Source organism: Diaporthe citri (genome assembly GCF_014595645.1).
Source record: "Diaporthe citri strain NFHF-8-4 chromosome Unknown scaffold_16, whole genome shotgun sequence".
Classification (NCBI taxonomy): Eukaryota; Fungi; Ascomycota; class Sordariomycetes; order Diaporthales; family Diaporthaceae; genus Diaporthe; species Diaporthe citri.
In genome coordinates this window covers 70478-87823 of record NW_025064861.1, presented here as the reverse complement: position 1 = coordinate 87823, position 17346 = coordinate 70478, and the positions used below count along the sequence as shown (strand labels likewise).

Genomic DNA, 17346 nt, shown 5'->3' with positions numbered 1-17346 from the left:
GCTAGCTTTAAGGTCCTTAAGGTGTTATGGGCTAGCCTTGGGTTGTCTGCTGTAAGGTATTTAAATAGGGTTTATATTTAAAGTGCAAAGAAAAAGGTTTACTTCCCGTTTGCATTTGCGTTAAAGCTTATTCTTATAGGGCTAAAGCCCATTAACTAATTATAATAAGCAAAGCCTAAATTATAATATATCCTCCTTTTCTAAGTTTTTATAGTAAGCCTTAAAGGGTAATTATATAATAAAAAATAAAGGATATTATAATTTAATTATAAATTAAATATTGCTCTTTACTTAGCTATTTAATTATACCTTAATGCCTTTTAATTATGCTAAAGGCTTAGCTTATTATTTATAATTAATATGCTTTAGCTTTTATAATTTAATATATTAATTAAAGTAAGTTAATAAGAAATAATTATTTAAGTATAAGCTAGCGGCTAAATTAATAATATTCTTATAATTTTTTAATGCAAGCCTTTTATATAAGCTTTCTTACTTAAAATCTTAAAACCATAAATTTATTATATAATTTATAATTAATTAATGCTTAATTACGGATAATCTGCTTTATTAATAGGAATTTCTTAAATTTTAAGCATTTTTATAGCGCTAAATTAGCTAATATATAATTAATTCGCTTTAAGCTTAAGCCGGCATTAAGTTAGTATTACTTTTAAGCCTTACCTTATAAAAAAAAATTTTACGCCCCCTTAAATAAACTCCTTCCCTTTATTAACCTTAGTTAATAAAAGCTGCATCCTTATTTTTTTATAATAATTAAGATAGTTGCGCTTATAATAGCTAAGTTAATTATATGCGAAATACTTAACTTCGCTTATTAAAACCGCTATAATATTAATATTTATTGCTTTATTATTTTAAGGTTAAGTATTATTCTTCCTTGCTATAATGCTAAAAATGCCCTTATATTACCGTAAGGTAAAATAAAAGGCCTTAAATATATTTAACTATTCCTTATAATTAAGCTAGGCTTTTATTATAAAGGTTAAGCCATTAGCTATTAATAATATTTTGCATTTATTTAGTTAACTTTAAGTTTTTGCTATATAAGCTAATTAATTAAATTAAGTAAGAAATTTTATTATTTTCTTTTTATAGCATTATTATAACGTAATTAAGCTAAGCTTAGTATATCTTTGCTTAAAAGGGTTTTTAAGCGTAAGATAAACCTTCTTTAAAAAGCTTTTTAACTATTTTTTAAATATTTTTATAAAATTAATATAAGGTAAAAATTAATTATAAAAAGTTTTTAGCTAATTAAATATATAAAAGAATTAAGTCCTTTTAGCGCTAATTATTTTTTTATTTATTATAAACTTAACTTTTATCTTTATTAGTTAAGTTGCTAGGTATTCTTAAGATAAGAGTTTCTTTAAATAAGGAAGAGCTTAATAAGTTGCTATTATTTTTTTTAAGTCTTGTTATATTAGGTTTTATATAATTATATTATAGGTTTATAATGTAAGAGGACTTTAAATATATATTATGGGCTAGCTTTGGGTTGTTTGTTATAAGGTGTTTAAATAGGGTTTATATTTAAAGTATAGAGAAAAAGGTTTACTCCCCGTTTGCACCTGCGCCGAAGCCTATTCTTATAAAGCCAAAGCCCACTAATTAATCACAATGAGCAAAGCTCAAACCGTAATATAAGGGCATAATTCTTTTCCTTTAAAAGTCTTTATATAAATTAAAGTAATTTCTATGCATTTAATATAAAACTTTATTTAATACCCTTATGCAAAACTTTAGCTTTTGCATTTCTGCATATAATTAATATATCTTTATTTAAAATAATATTATTATTATTATATAAGTTAATAACCTACTTATTAGCGCCTTAAATAAGGATAAAGCTGCTTATTTTAAAGAAGCTATATTTTAATAGTTTAAGATAGTTAATAAGGGTTTTTATACCTTTTACTTTAGTATAAATATAGAGTAAATTAATAATGGGATCCTTTTTTATTAAGCTTATTATATTAATACTTGCATTAAGTGCTTTAAGCTAAAGAAGCTCCCTTTTTAATAAACCCCTTTCCTACCTAATGCCAGGCTAGTCTTAAACTTTAAGCAAGCCTTAAGGGATAATATTGCTTATTTTTCCTTTTTTATTAGCTTAAAGAATTAGCTTGCTAATTAAACCCATTTTAATATTATATATACCACTAGCCTCCTATTACGCTTTACTTTTAATCCCTTATAAGAATATATTAACGCTACGTACTATATTTAGGAATATTTCATAATAATTAAGTATTATAACATGCTTTATTAATAAATAAAATCGCTTAATCTTTTTAGCTATTTTAACTTTAATTATGCCATATATCTTAAAACGCAATGATTTACTATAAGATAAGTTTTTATATTAGTAAGTGCTCTTATTTCATGGTATTCCCAACGCTAAAAATTAACCGCTTTCTTTATAACTTAAGCCAAATGAATTACAGGTATTAAGGCAGCATGCAAAGCTATATAGCTAAGATAGTTTATTAACAACCTAAAGATCGCTTTACCTATTAAGAAGGTTCCCCTTTTTCTTAATAATAACGCCATTAAACATTTATTTAAGAATCTTAAATTCTATTAATAAATTAAGCATATTAAGGTTTATTTTAATTTTCTTCAGGAATATATTACTTAGGAGAAAAATATTTTAATTATTTATATAGATTTTAAGCATAATATCGCCAATATATTTATTAAGGCTTTATTCAAGCTATAATTCATTTATTTTCTTTATTTAGCCAGGATGGTAAATGCAAAGAAGGATTTTATGGAGAATTTTATAAAGCAAAATGCTTAAGAGGAATCCTCTTGCTCTTAAAACTAGGTTTTTAAGCTAAGGGAAGTATTGTTTATAGGGACTTAAAAACATTAATCTTATCCTTTTACTTATAAGATGTGATCTTTATTAGTATATGATTACTTTAAAGATTAAGATCGCTTTTTATGTCTTTCTGGAAAGCCTAGCCTATAAGCTAAATACATGCATCTTCCAGAAAGCTTTAAAGCATGGTGTAATAGTTGAATAGCACAACGTTGCCGGCTATGATCGGCCCATTGCCAGTTATGGTCGAGCCCGCCTCAAAAATGCGGCCAGAAGTTCTGCGTTTATCAGGCCCGCGTCAGCAAGGGCCCACTCTTAGGGAGTGCATGGCCATTGGGTTGGTTTACACCAGTTCAATCAAATTGGAAACGGACATACTCATTAAATGTGAACTGGGCCGTGTACTCTAGTGCCGAGGAGAGAATAAGGGCTGCGCGCGAAACAACGGCTATTAATACTAGGTAGGAGTCCGATCCATCTTCCGGAACAACGGTAAGGTAGAACTGGTCCGAGAGGGCGAGTCCGCCTATAGCGAGCGGAATTGTCAAGAACCAGGAGGTGGGGAAACGCATCTTGACCAAGTATTTGTCTGTGACCTGTGGAGAGAGCGAGCGAGCGAGCGAGGGTCTGGTTATGCACTAGGAAGTGATTGTTGTCTTTGAGGGAAAAGGTCACTGCTGTATTCGTCAGAGGAGACGAGCGACGAGCTTGATATACGTATTTTCCAGTGCGGCTTGGCCGTCACTCTCACATCAGCCATACTCGTTGCCAGTCCCGGTCGGTGGACTTATTTCAGCCTGCATGTAGTGGTTAGGCTAGATACGGAATCTAGATTCCATCATCAGTACCAGCCCTATGCAGGCGTGCCGTGATTTTGGCAGGCTCGGTGGCGGTTAGCATTTAGGCGTGTGGCTGTAGTGACCGCCGCACCGAAAGATTTCGTCTTTAGGATTCACATGGCGGTCACCGGTGAGAAGCAGGTATTGGATAGTTCGCACTTAGGTACAGGAATGGGACCATGAAATTTTCAGAAGCGAAGCTTGTCTGCATAGGGCAATCGTCACACACGTGCATGCGTTTGTACTCGCCAGACAGATGTTCTGGCCATTTCTGGCCGCAGGAGCACCCGACCACATCTCCTTGATGAGCATTCACTAGTGAAAATCTACTGCATATCTGGTCTGTGGACAAGGATTTTATGCCTCAACGACGCTTGATGATCGCCTGCATCTCAACCGGCTCACTAAACCGAGATCCTGCGGGCTAGATGGTGATGGTTCGCATGCAATCCTGCAGGTCTGCCCCGATGCGACTCTATGGCAGCAGTTTGTCATACGAGCGTCTACACCGAGTAAGCTATTTCAGAAGAGCGGCGTGTTCCCAACTGCTGAGAAATGAACAGCGGTCGGACAACAAGGAATGACAAGGGTTTGATAGTGTTTTTGGTGGGCCGATTGCTGAAGGAAGCGGAATGGATAATGCAAGGCCCACCTGCATGCATTGGTACGAGAATCCTGTACGCTAGCGTCTTCCGAAACTCGTAATATTTTCAATAGGCAGGTGTCAGCTCAAGATATCGTGCTTGATGCGTTGCTCCGTGAATTGCTGCACATACGGCAGCTCCCGTGCGTACCAGATCTAGGAGGCAGTCAAGTTCCAGTGTATGTCTAGTTTCCTTTCCACAAGAGGCTCACGGTGATGGAGTGGAAGTAACACTCATCAACCTTGATCTTTCTTCTTTTTTTATAAGGGCTACTGGCGCACATAATACAGTCTCTTGCGCATAGATCTAGGTACTTCGGTCAATTTGCACCTATCGCTGACCAGAGTGCCTCTCAGTCTCGTCCCTTGAAGCAGCATTCAGATCGTTCGCCTTCTCTCCCACCCGTGTTGGAACCCCCTCATCCCCTGAAACAGTAATCGAGCCGGACTCTTCATGTTCCCTTCGACTCACAGTTACCGTATTTCCCTGCGTCTCTTCCTTCCTCTGGAGACCCTTGTCCTTGATGAAGAACATCAGCAGCCAGCATAAACCCATGCATCCTTCCCAGAAGTAGAAGACAGATCTTGATGCCCTCGTATACGTGTCGAGGATGATGATCCGTTGCTCCTCCGTCAAGCCAGAGATGTCTGGCATCGAGAATACAGAAGATTTGATCTCATCCACAACGTCCGCCGGGACAGCTGATACGGAGTTTATGTGCCCGACCAAAGTATTGGAGAAGAGAGCTGAGGCAATGGCGAGACCAGCGGCGCCGCCTAGAGCGCGCAAGAAATTGCGCGAACTGATCACAACAGCCCGGTCCTGCTTAGCAGAGTGCGCCTGGGCAGCTACAAGAGCTGTGCAAGACTGAGTTAGCAAGTCTTCCGATGCGTCGTGGAGGAATTGATGCGCAGAACTCACTCGGCTGAAAGGTGAAGCCAACGCCCATTCCCTGCGCGATGAGAGTTACAACGATACCCGCCAAAGGGAAGTCCCCCGAGAATCTACTCTCTACAGCAGCTGCTATAACCCACAACGAAAACCCAACCCAGATAACCTCGCCATACCTATTGGTTCTAGACATATACTGTCCACTTGCAACCGATGCGAGCGATTGTGGTAGGACAATGGGGAGGATCAGCAAGGCAGACTGGATCACTGTCATCTGCCGAGCAGTCTGATAGAAGATGGGTAAGTAGTACATGATGCTGTAATAAGCGAGACCAATGAGAAAATTCTGGACCATCATGGCTGCTAATGCGGGTTTCTTGAAAAGGCGGACTACCTGACACGTTAGTAAAGCTTTCAACACGAGAAGTAGCCATCAGTTGTACGGGACTCACGTGGAAACATTGGGAGCTTTGCCACCTTCCACTCGTTTAACCCAAAGAGAAGCAGCAACACGGACCCAATTGTCAACATGGCAATTGTTTTGGGGCTTGAAGATGGAAATTGGGTGCCTATGCCTGAGACAGGGATAAGAAACAGTATTGTACCGGCTGAGCTGAACATGATTCCAGCATAATCAATCTTGGCCAGCTTTGCCCTCAGAGGCTCCGGAGGGATCGTCTGTGGCGGGAGCAGGAAGTAGAGGATCAGCCCGGAGCAGACAGCCAAGGGGCAGAGCAGCCAAAACAAAGCCCGCCAGGTGACCCTCTCGGTGAAAGCCGAGGAAATAAATGGCCCGACTGCATTGCCCAGCCCTATACACGAGCCGAGTATTCCCATAAACTTCCCTCGCTGCTTCAAAGTCGTTACATCGCTGACGACCATCATCGCGAGCGCCATAATGCCGCCAGAAGCAACGCCGCTGATACCCCTGAAGGCGAAGAACTGCGGGCCCGTCCTAGCGAACGAACAGAGGAGATCTCCGAGAGCAAGCAGCCCGAGGCATGTGACGAGCATCACCTTTCGGCCGAATATGTCCGAGAGCCTTCCTGTTTTGTGTTAATCACCTGCTACGAGTCCTAAAGTGATATATTGTAGAACGTTTTGAAACACGACAATCAGGGAATCGCAGCAGGAGAAGATTTATGCTGACCATAGAGCACCTGAAAGGCGGTGTTGGCAATGAGCGATGAAGTACCGGCCCATGTAATTGTGGACGAGCTATTCAAGTCGCGTCCGATAGTGGGCAGGACAACGCCAATAGATTGCTGATCGATAAATGTGATCAGGAGAGCCGACGCCAGAGCGCTGAAGACGATGATCAACCTGCCAGTGGGCAAGATATTAGTCTGGTCGTGGAACGCGGGCTCCGGCTTGGCCATCTCTGCCGGGAGGTCTTTTCCAAGTCGTCACTCCGGGACCGGCCCTGGTCGGTTGGCAACTGCAAAGGACGGACGCTCAAAAAGGCTGTTGTGTGTTTTCAAGCGCATTGGGGCACGCAGCTGCATGGAGTGGACTGTTGGGGTTGGTTTCTCTGGCGGCGATGATGTATTCGACTCCCAGCCAGCGAGGAGAAAATTTTGAGACGCAAAGGGCCGAGAAAGCGGCATTTATAATCCGGCAATCGCACCGGCCCCGGTGGATGATCGACAATGGATCGCCGGACTACCGCTTCGGAGATACGAGTGCTTTTGTAGCTTGACCTTTGGAGGTGGAAAAAGAAACGTTTGACGGACAGGAAATTTTTGACGCCGTGCTTTTCGGTCATGAGGAAAAGATGTGATTTTCGTCCAAGTTCAGAGACGAGAATGTAAAGCAGCAAAATTGACTGGCAGGATGAGGGTTGGCTTTTTCTGCCTATAGAAAGGACGAATATGTGTGGCGTTGAGAAAACTTAATATAAGCGGGTTCGCTTCATACAAATTGGGATTGTAAAGCCGTCCGCAAGCTCTTGGATGAGTCTCCATTCGTCCCGGGTATTTATTCCATTTGGGGGCCTTTCCTTGGAACGGTTGCCATTCGAGGTCTCTCCGACGGAGTGAACAGGAACAAGGGTAGCAAAGAATGACCCAAGTCACCCAACCCCGCAACAGACTGCTCTTTGCTTCGCTCAATCTAACCAGAGCAGTACACTAGGTTGTACTGAATTTTGAGCGTGCCTTGGCTGAATTTTGGCTGAGTTACATCATATATGCACCCGGAGGCACACAATCCAATGCGGATTAGCACGATTGAGGTACCTGTATGTTACGGACCAATCTCCACACGAGAAACATATTGCATCCATTTGCCGTACCAAATCAAGTGCAGCAAACAGCGCCCCTTGCAAGCCCTGATTAATCTTCGCTACGCTTAGCAAAGGTGAGGATGAGTATGAGCACTGCCTCGTACCTTCGTAACCCCGCTACCCTCCGCCCTAGGCATACAGAAGCAACCATCTGTTTCTGAAACGGACTTGCTCCGAAACTTGTACGTGTGAGGATGTCAATACGGCATTATTATCCGAGGGGACTGGGCTGCCTATCCTTGCTTTCTATCTCATCTTCCATTCTGACTTATCATTCCTTTTCCATTGTAAAAGCCGGAACTGTTCAAATCGAGAACACAATTGTGGCATTCAATCTGAAGCGGGCTTTCATGGAGATTTTTCACGAGAATCGGTGTGACTCATCAATGGATGTTCAACCTCCCGCAAGCATCTAGGCAATACCTTATGCAAACTGGCCACAGATCTGTGCCTTTTGACTCAGTCGGCCTCCCCTAACCTTCTTTGTCTTCAGAAAAGAAAATCTATGTGATGCTCCCGGCCAACAGAAATAAACAAGACAAGACTTTTCCGATGTCCGTGATTTGCTAAGTTCGGGTGCTCGACGGAGGTTCTCGAGCCACAAAATCTGCCGCCGCATAGAAGCTTATTGCCTCAGTCGCGGAGTTCTGAAAGTCATCCGAGACTCTCGTCCCTAGGATTGTTGAGACAAAACGACGCGCTTATTTTCCCCTTTAACCCGTGGACCACTCGACCTGAGGCTCATTTCCGTATCCGAAGTCCAGGCTGAACCCTACACCAACAATTCCGGCCGCTACCAGACCTGCACATTTTGCAGCACCTCCAATCCCTGGCACCGACAACCTTCTTTTGAGGACACGCTTGGTTCGTTATTAAACCTTTGGTGCAGGGCATCGTGTCCTCTTCCAATAGGGTGGTGTTGCAATGGATGCAACGAAAGTAGCAATAAAGCAGGAGGCACATTGTGTGACCAGGCGCTGCCGCGGTATTTGTGGAGCAGCTCTCGTGGATTCTGAAGAGGTGTGGTAACTTAAAATTCAGTCTTCATGTGGGACTAGGCGTGTCTCTTGGTGGGGTTGGTTACCACGCGATTTGGGATGGATGTAAAGTGAACTTTTATGCTGCGAGCTGAGGTATATAATCGGCGTTGGGACACTTGCTTTGTAGACAAGACGACAAGTCCGATTTAAACAGAGCGTTGTGAGTCAGTATCGGAGATATAGGTTGGCTTGAAAATTCGAACATCAAGCCGAAGACATTGAAGATTGGGACAAAGAATAGCTTGTTGCCTCACTCGGCCAAGTCCGCCTTCCTGCGAACGGTTGACCGTAGAATAGCAGACGGCACAAAGGGGCAAGGGAGGAGAGATTACAAATGTCAGACAAGCCGAAGACGTGCGTTCCGAAGAATGATGTCACGCCAAAAGCAGATATGCACAGCAATGCCCGGTACTGGCAAGTAGATAAATCATACCCCTCCAGCGAAAGAATCCAGGTCTGCAAACAGCTGCTGCCATCCATCGTCCGTGGGATTTGTCTCGAAGAACTCGTCCCAGATCCCACCCAGTCCGATTGGATCCATTACCGCCGCACCAAAGCCCCAGCCCTGTGGAATGCCATGTTGTTGTCCTGCAGGGCCCACAGAGATTTCCGCCATCGGCAGAGCCTGTTGCAACTTCTGCACCGAGTTTTGGTCAGGTGCGGCAAGCGTGCCAGTCACGGGTGCATCCTGGATTCGCAAGCTTCTGCCGTCACTCTCCACTCCGTGCACCCTGTGTTTTCTCAAGACACCGACCAGCCGTCGCACCATTGCAGCAGCCATGCCGCTCTTCTCGCCCGCCTTCTCGAGCAGCCGGCACGCATTTGCCAGCGCAGCCCTTCGGCGCTCTGTTCCAGCATCTGCGTGCGTGCTTGTTGCCGCGCCTGCGTTCTCCCTCAGTGCCGGGTCCGTAGCGAGGACAGTGCATGCCATGAACAGGTGGTTTATGATCAGTCCGCTACGGTAAGGGCTGCGGCGCGACGTCATACGGTTGCTGCCAGAATCAGTTGAGCTCGGAGAGTCCACAGCCGCGCTGAGTATTGTCGATGCTATTTCGATGACTGTTTCTGTCGAGTTCAGGCACCTCTTGCGAAAGACCTCGAATTGTTTTGGCACATTACTGGCTTGCAGCAATGGTCTCAGCAGTCGCGCCCATCGTGCGTTCAAAGAGATCGTGCCGACAGACCGTTGGAAAGCTAGCGTTTGCGCTGTGGCGCCCAGAGAGTTCATGTCTGCCGTTGAAACCACGGTTGGAATGTCCAATTGAAGTTGTTCAAAGAGTCGATCCAAGGCGGCGATCTTCGAATATGGTAGATTGTCGATATCCCCAGAGCCCAGAGGCAACGCATCGACGACTTGACGACAGATCTCGCCAAGGCGAATTCGCATGTTCATGTGTAATAGTGCTGTCTCCGCCCACGCACCGTACATAGCGACCATTGGGTCGGAGTCTGCAATGTAATGAGGATAGTTTACCTGCATGTGTCTTGGGTTGACCGTATATATCCTACCGGGCGGGCCTCCCATAGCGCCCAGGAGCCTGTGACATTTGAATCAGAGTCAAGAAATATTGCAGCGAGACAACGACGCTAGTAATTGACTCACCAGTCCGTCGAGGCTAGATACCACCATACGCGTCTCTTCATCTCGCGGTAGATGCTGGTGTCCCCGTCCTCGTGGCCTGGTAGATCAATCAGGTGCAAGCCCATCTCATAAGCCGCCGCGCGAGCACCACTTTGGATGTAGCGAAAGCGAGACGAGGTGCCTTCCATGTTGTAAATCAGATCTGCAAGGATCAGCCTGCCAATAATGGCATCCAGTGAGTTCAGAGCTGCCCGTTGAGACTGGTCCAACAAATCGAAGGCGGATGCTCGCCATACTTGGGAGTAGGCGGCGGCGTTCTCTTCTGACAGGAAGCTGAAACCACAGGGAAATTCCTGGTCCCAGAAGAAAGCGGTCGCAGCACAGAAGCTGAGAACAAAAGCTACAGAGGCAAGGTTGACCTTCTCGCCCTGTCGCAGCTGCGTGTACATTTTGGCAATCGTGGCCTGCGCGGTTGGATAGTGGATGAAGTTGACGACGTGGAAGTCTGTGTTGTCAAGATAGTCCTTGAAGAGAGCCACAGCATCCTCCCGGGAAGGAATATCTATGCATCTCAGCGAGGAGCGTCTGGGATTCGAAAATTCGCCACTGCTTGTGACACGGAACGTGAACAGGTCACAGTCATCAATAACCTTAGAAAGTGCTCGCCCGTTAATAGCTGTTCTGTGGCACGTTTCCCCTTGGCGTGGAGCAGCCGCGGGGCCGCAGGCACAATCAACGGTTCATTGCTGCTTACCGGAGCGGCAAGATTATAGTCCAGCTCCGCCGAGGTTTTACACCGAGCCCTGCTAGAATTTGACACAGGCTCCTCGTCAGGACTTGAGCCCGGCGGCTGAGCTGAAGCGACAGTGCTGACGTCGGTTGGTGCAGTCGGCGTGGCGGGGCCGAAGACGGCTTCCTCGAGCCGGTGCAGCCTTTCCAAGACCGCATCCGGGCCTGCTGCACTCTTGCTGCCCAGCGCGGTTACTCAAGGGCATTCAAGGTCAAGCGAGACGGAATAAAACCTACCCCAGACCAAGAGTACGCGGCGGTGGCGAGGTTTGGCCCTCACACTGGATACCGCGAGTGGTGCAGTTGGCGCATGGCTGGCCACGGTCACACTTCAGCTTCTTGGAGCGGCAGAAATTGCAGCTGGTTTGAGGCTGTCGTCGGCGTCGGGGGGTGTCCTGGTCTGCGGCTACCGTTGTGGGAGATATTCGTCGCTTCATGGCCGGAGGTTCCGTGGAGTGTGAAGGTAAGTCGGATCGCAGGAGTGGTGAGCTGAGAGTGAATGCTCCTCGGATGATCCGGACTGGATGGAAAAGCGTGGAACAAAGCGGTTTAGGTGAAGGGGGGTCCTGGACAGTGGGTCTACCAGGTGAGTCTAGCTGCGATGGGAAAGGCCTGTCAACTGTCCAGAGGCCGCTAAAGACCAGTCAGTAAGTCAGTCAGCGCCTGCGGGACAACATCCGTGGAAGCCCCGAGTTTCTATTCCCAAATATCAAACACGTCTCAAGCGAGCAGAAAATGGATGTCTGGATTTCTACAGAATGCACCAAGCGCGTATAGACACTCTTCATTACGTCTCATTAATTTCACAGCGCATTTCTTCAAGAAATCCACGCAAGCGAAAATGCCAGAACAGCCGGTTGACGAAAAGTCGAGGTATGTATTATCCACTAACCCTCTGACTATGAAGCATACTTCTTATTTGTGTGCAAGATACTGGCAGCACATTCTGACGTTGTCGAATCAGCGTACGCTCTTACCTGGTGGTCGCTGGAGCATCTCTATCACTATTTTCCAGCGTCGGATTTCTCAACTCGTTTGGGGTATTTGAAGTATACTACAAGACAAATATGTTGCAGGATAAATCAGAGTCAGACATATCTTGGCTCGGTTCAGTGTCAATATTTATGCTATACATGCTGGCACCTCTGACCGGCGTTGTTGTTGACAAAATCGGCCCAAGGGCGAGTACCTTCTCTTTCCTTTCCATCTTCCTGGCCCCGGACAGACCGCACGGCCGCATTCCAATGATGATGTACTCCAGGCTCCGATTGCTAAGCTGTTGCCTGATGCAAAGGATTACTTGAGTCTCAATATTGAATCACGACTAACAGCGAAGTATAGGTGCTTCTTTGCGGCGGGAGTCTGGGCGTCCTGATAGCCGTTTTCATGACCTCCTTGTGCACCCGCTTTTACCAGTTCTTTCTCGCGCAAGCCCTGCTTCTCGGTATCTCAATGTCCTTCGTGACATGGCCACCTGTTGCGGTTGTATCTCGCCATTTGCCGCGGCACAGGGGTCTGGCTCTGGGGCTAGTGATCAGCGGCTCATCTCTCGGAGGTCTCGTCTGGCCCATCGTTCTGCAGCAGCTTCTTTATCATACAGGCCTCGGTTTTGGTTGGACGATGCGAGTTGTGGGCTTCACCATGTTGCCATTGCTGGCCGTTGCCTGTCTGATTGTGGTTGAGGCTCCTCAGGACAGACCACGGCCGTTGGCTCCCACCGAGCATGGGGAGGCACAAGAGACGCTTGAGGAGAAGCCCCCAAAGAGCAGAAAGACGGATTTCTCAATCGTGAAGAAGCCGGAATTTGTCTTCCTCTGCGCTGGCCTCGCAATCGGCTACCTTGGACTCTTTGCTCCTTTTTTCTACGTTTCGTCCTATGCAGTGGCCAAGGGAGTGTCACCTTCGATGTCTTTTTATTTGATTTCGATTCTCAATGCTGCTTCGCTCTTCGGGCGAGTTCTCCCTGGTGTCCTAGCGGATAGGTGGGGACACTTCAACTTCATGGTTGTAGCGCTGGGAACATCTGCTATCGTTGGCTTCTGTTGGACTGCAGCGACAAGCCTGCCTGGGCTGGTTGTTTGGTCTTTGACATACGGTTTCACATCTGGAGTAAGTATTACCCATGGAAGCTTTCAAGGCTTGTAGCTAACGCTTACAGGCCGTGATGAGCTTGCAAGGTGCATGCTCCGGTAAGATTGCCACCCGGGAAACGCAAGGTACCACAATCGGGCTGGTGACTGGATCTATCTCCATAACGTAATTACCTTCAATATTTCCTCAGCTTGATCTTAGGATGATGGAACTAACTTTGATACAACAGAGTCCTCGTTGGCACCCCAATTGCTGGCCAACTGGTTGCCAATGGCGGGTATCTGGCTCTTTCAATGTTCACAGGAGCGACTCTTGCAGCTGGCTCAATGATAGTAGCTCTGCCTAGACTACGGTTGGATAGACACGTCATGGCCGCTGTGTAAACATCTCGTGATCACATTCTTGGCCAGTGGCATTCTGGGTTGCGACAGTCTCCTAGCAGTGGAATTGTTCTAATGAGAAGTTCTGTATGGACAGCAAGAGGCTACGAGTCACAAAGTCTTCCTGGAGAACCAGAACACCCGAAGGGAATTTGCGGCTGAGCAATGCGGTGACATGAAATTCGCAAAGATTCAATAAAATGAGTCTGGGCTGCTTGCATGACAAACAAAAGATGTCTTTTTCAGCTGAGTTGCAATCACCAGAGAAGGCAATGGACCTACCTAACTTACACATAACGCATGTGCCCATACATGAATATGCCTGAACTCATTTGCATGCGCAGGTAGTATACCTATCCCCATGAAAAGTCTCCTGACGACCGTCTGGCATGCGAAAAGATGCACCACCGGTTGATCAACAGAGTCAAATATGGCCTGTGTCTGTAAATGTTGCGGTTCATCTCGAGACTTTTGTTGTATTACTATATGTAGTATAATACCCACTTAATCAAAATCGAATCATTTGCAGGGAGGCGATGGGATGCAATTGTTTGGAGCGGGCACCATGCCATCCAAAGGTGCCTTACTCCAGATGCTGTTCATCTACTGTTTACCCACCTGCCCTCACTTTCGCTGCCTACACCATCAATACCCACAACTACTTCCCAACTTGTGCTGCGTCTCTTTTGCTCTCCACTACCTACCTGATGAAGCACTGAAAGAGCCAGTGGATCTTCAAAATTAAAAAGCCGCTCGTTTGGCAGTGCTGCCTCAAGTGGCGCGCTCCACGATCGCGAGCACGTGCCAGACAATCAACATCGTGTTGGGGTTAGATCAACATTGTACACCTCTGCCAAGGTCATCGAGGTGTCATGAAAGCGTCGGAATCTCTTGAAGAAAGATAGCAAGCTTCCATGTAATCACTGTCCTTCCTCAACTGTGGCCCCAGCGGCCCCTGACGCAGCAACTGTGCGTGTGCCGACCAACACGTCCCTTCTTGGGAACATCAACACAAACCGTGGCGGCCTCATTCACCATCACCCTTCACAAGTCCATTCACTTGTCTAAATCATACAACCGTGTAAGAGTGAGTACTGGCCACGAGTCCCCACTACCATTGGTGACGATCTTGTCACCACCAGCACTGATGCTCACGGTGTCCCACGACCCTGTAACATCTTCTTTTACTTTGCAACCATTCACACGTACTTGGCCTACCGGGCCAGACTGGAGCAATACTTAAGCCCAGCATCTCTTGCAATTTCCATCTCAACGACAGACTTCCTTTCCACCCAAAACATCTGTTGTGTCGACAAGGATACTGTCACCACCAGTCCTGATCTCAGCAGTTGACGCAACAGCCGTCTCCCAGAGTCTTCTCGCCCTTTCTTTGCAGGGGCCTCTTCTCAAGCCGAGCATTTCGAGAGCAACTTCTCCTCGGTTTTCTCACCAGCCAAAGTCCTGCTCTCTGTTCTCTGTGCTCTGTCGAGTACATTCCCTATCGCAAGCTCACCTTCGCTTGTGTTGGGGCTCTGCACCGACTTCTGCCTCCCTTCCAACACATCCCATTGATCAGCCTTTTTCTCTTATCATACTCGCAAAAACACGCAATGGCACCTTCTAAGCCAGCCGCATCCAGCTCGGCTGCGACCCCGAAACCATCATCAGGAAGGCCGAAGATCTTCGGTGGCGGTACCAGGCACTCCACTCGGATCGAGAAGAAGAATGCAGTTGAAAACGACCGTACCAGGAAGCAGAACCAGGGCTCAACGGAGGCCGAGCCCGAGGAGAACGTGCAACCGCAGCGGGCCAGACCTGGCTTCCAATCTACCGAGACGCAGTCTTATCGCAGGTCCAACCGAAAAGCACTCCCCAGCGACAGGTGCCTCCGAAGCATAAGAGCCCCCCGGAGCACAACGGCAGGGGCCACAAACAGAGATGCATTTGTGGATGACGGTGAAAATGAGAGCAGACAACCTGCGCAATACCACACAATCTCAGAGGGAGGGCCGAGGCTCAAGAACACCGCCGAACTGATCGTGGAGACAGACACATGGGAGAATTTCAGAATCCCTTCCAACAACATCATCGCCAACGAGGACGTGGACACGATGGTTTACCAGCAGATGCGACGCCTCGCCAAAGATGGAAACCTGACACCAAATGGCGTGCGCGGCCATCTGATCCGTAGCGTCGAACAGTTTGAGGCCTGCTGGCGTAAACGGAGACAGTCGCGCCCCGTATTTTGGGAGCGCGCGTGCGCGTGTACGTCTGGCACGTCTGGCACATGGATGAACCAACTTAATGGTCCCGATTGTCGCCAATTCTTTCTCTGGTTGCTCTTCTACTTCAGGCACGGCTCGGGCAGAAAAGGGGCCAATGATCTGATCAGAGCCTTCGAGAGGCTGGACCAGCTGTTCAAGGAGGAAGAGAAGGAGAAGGCCAACGAGCTGGACGAGCTCGACGGCGTCCAGCGAAGGCTCCGAGCGCCGGCCAACCGGTCCCTGGCCCGCAGTAATGACCGTACCGCGGTCGGTCGAAGTGCTGCCCCGAAGAAGAAAGGCAGTAATACCATGCCCGAGGACGGAAACATCTTTCGCTGGTCAGGAGATACCAATATGACCGACTTTGAGCTCTCTGGAATCGATGTGGAGGGGCTCACGCCAATCGTGGACGTCGGTGGTAGGCGGAAGAAGCGTGAGGAGTGGAACAGGATGTTTTATGAGGAGTTGGGAGCGGATAGAGAGAGGATCAGACAGGAGGAAGCGGGAAAAGCAGCAGGGGAACAAGCTGCAGCACAGGAAGCAGCTGCGGCACCCAAACCCCAGCTGACGACACAGGGCAGGAAGCGAAGCTCTCGGAAGCGCCCAAACCCTCCTGAGGTGGACAATCTGATGCCAGAGATGAACCAGCAGAACGCTGCCAAGGCCGGCAGGAAATTCTCAGAGTTCGAGGAGGACGAGGAGGACGATGACGGGGAGGAGGAGGAGGAGAGGCTGAGAGCAGCAGCTCTGAAGAGGCAAAAACTCCTCGAGAGGCACGCAGCAAGGGGTGGCCCCAAGAGCGACTGATCGCCGGAACAGGGAGTTCTGCTGTATCAAAGAGATGGTCTTGACTGCTCGACACTGTTCGATGAATCACTTGTCGATGGTAGGCTCGCGGCCACCCACAGCATCTTGGATTCCGCCATTACATCATGGGACCGAGGGACTGTAGACAGCAGAGGTGTTCTATTTGGCTCAGTCAGTCTGAGAGATAGATGTCATGAAGGGGGTTTGGCTGCCCCTTGGGCTGAGCAGGAGAAGGGACATGTGTACATCACGGAGCATACAGCCTGTGGTTATTGTTGCTATTTTCATGGTCCTTGTTGTCGCTATGGCCAACGATAGGATGGACGGGAACTGGGGGCCAGGCAGGCCTGTACGCAATACAAACATGCTGTTGTGACACATTGTGCTGCTCGATGCAGTGATGATTAGACGTGCTGTCTTGTGTGTGACATGTGTGCTTGGGCCTCCCGTCCAATATGGATCTGGAATCTGGATCTGCACCTTGCAGTAGATCTGGGCCCTGGGACCTGGGCTCTGAGCTGAGCCAATGTGATGGCGTGTGATCCTGGATGACAGCTGACGTTTTTAGCGTGGTCGCTTGGCCGCCAGTTGCCGGGGATGCGGGAAGCGACCGCGACACCGGCGCCGTTTATCGCTTGGCGGCCGGGGACCCTCACACGCCTCGCTCTCTACTGGGGTTGGGGCGTTGGGGCGTTGTGCGGCCCCGGCACAGGCACAAGGAGAGGCCAAGTCCCAGGGCGTGCAGGCGTGACAAATGCCCCCAGAACCCCTCCGTCGCCGACCCAACTTTTTAGTCAAGTTCCCTCTCACAACGGCTTCAAGTCGATGCGCCTTTGCTTGGCTGACAATTAACAATCTGGTTTTGTGCTTGGAGGACTGAATGG

At 47.6% G+C, this 17346-nt stretch overlaps 4 protein-coding genes across 4 annotated transcripts; 2 read left to right on the top strand and 2 right to left on the bottom strand.

Annotated features, from left to right (window-relative positions):
* Positions 1 to 3029: 3029 nt before the first annotated feature.
* On the bottom strand, positions 3030 to 5283 carry INS49_005240 (uncharacterized protein; the record flags this gene model as incomplete). The annotated part of the gene is made up of 5 exons (XM_043166024.1): positions 3030 to 3129; positions 3230 to 3377; positions 3700 to 3733; positions 4806 to 5191; positions 5256 to 5283. 5 exons carry the CDS (start codon positions 5281 to 5283, stop codon positions 3030 to 3032), a joined length of 696 nt encoding a protein of 231 aa, XP_043017283.1.
* Positions 5284 to 8976: 3693 nt separating this feature from the next.
* Positions 8977 to 11357, bottom strand: INS49_005239 (uncharacterized protein; the record flags this gene model as incomplete). Its single annotated transcript, XM_043166023.1, has 4 exons — positions 8977 to 10087; positions 10153 to 10655; positions 10886 to 11099; positions 11158 to 11357. The coding sequence occupies 4 exons, from the start codon at positions 11355 to 11357 to the stop codon at positions 8977 to 8979; spliced, it is 2028 nt and encodes a 675-aa protein (XP_043017282.1).
* A 404-nt stretch (positions 11358 to 11761) lies between these two features.
* Positions 11762 to 13217, top strand: INS49_005238 (uncharacterized protein; the record flags this gene model as incomplete). Its single annotated transcript, XM_043166022.1, has 5 exons — positions 11762 to 11793; positions 11885 to 11960; positions 12262 to 13029; positions 13079 to 13109; positions 13213 to 13217. The coding sequence occupies 5 exons, from the start codon at positions 11762 to 11764 to the stop codon at positions 13215 to 13217; spliced, it is 912 nt and encodes a 303-aa protein (XP_043017281.1).
* Positions 13218 to 15001: 1784 nt separating this feature from the next.
* INS49_005237 (uncharacterized protein) lies at positions 15002 to 16462 on the top strand (the record flags this gene model as incomplete). The annotated part of the gene is made up of 1 exon (XM_043166021.1): positions 15002 to 16462. The coding sequence occupies one exon, from the start codon at positions 15002 to 15004 to the stop codon at positions 16460 to 16462; it is 1461 nt and encodes a 486-aa protein (XP_043017280.1).
* Between the last annotated feature and the right edge of the window lie 884 nt (positions 16463 to 17346).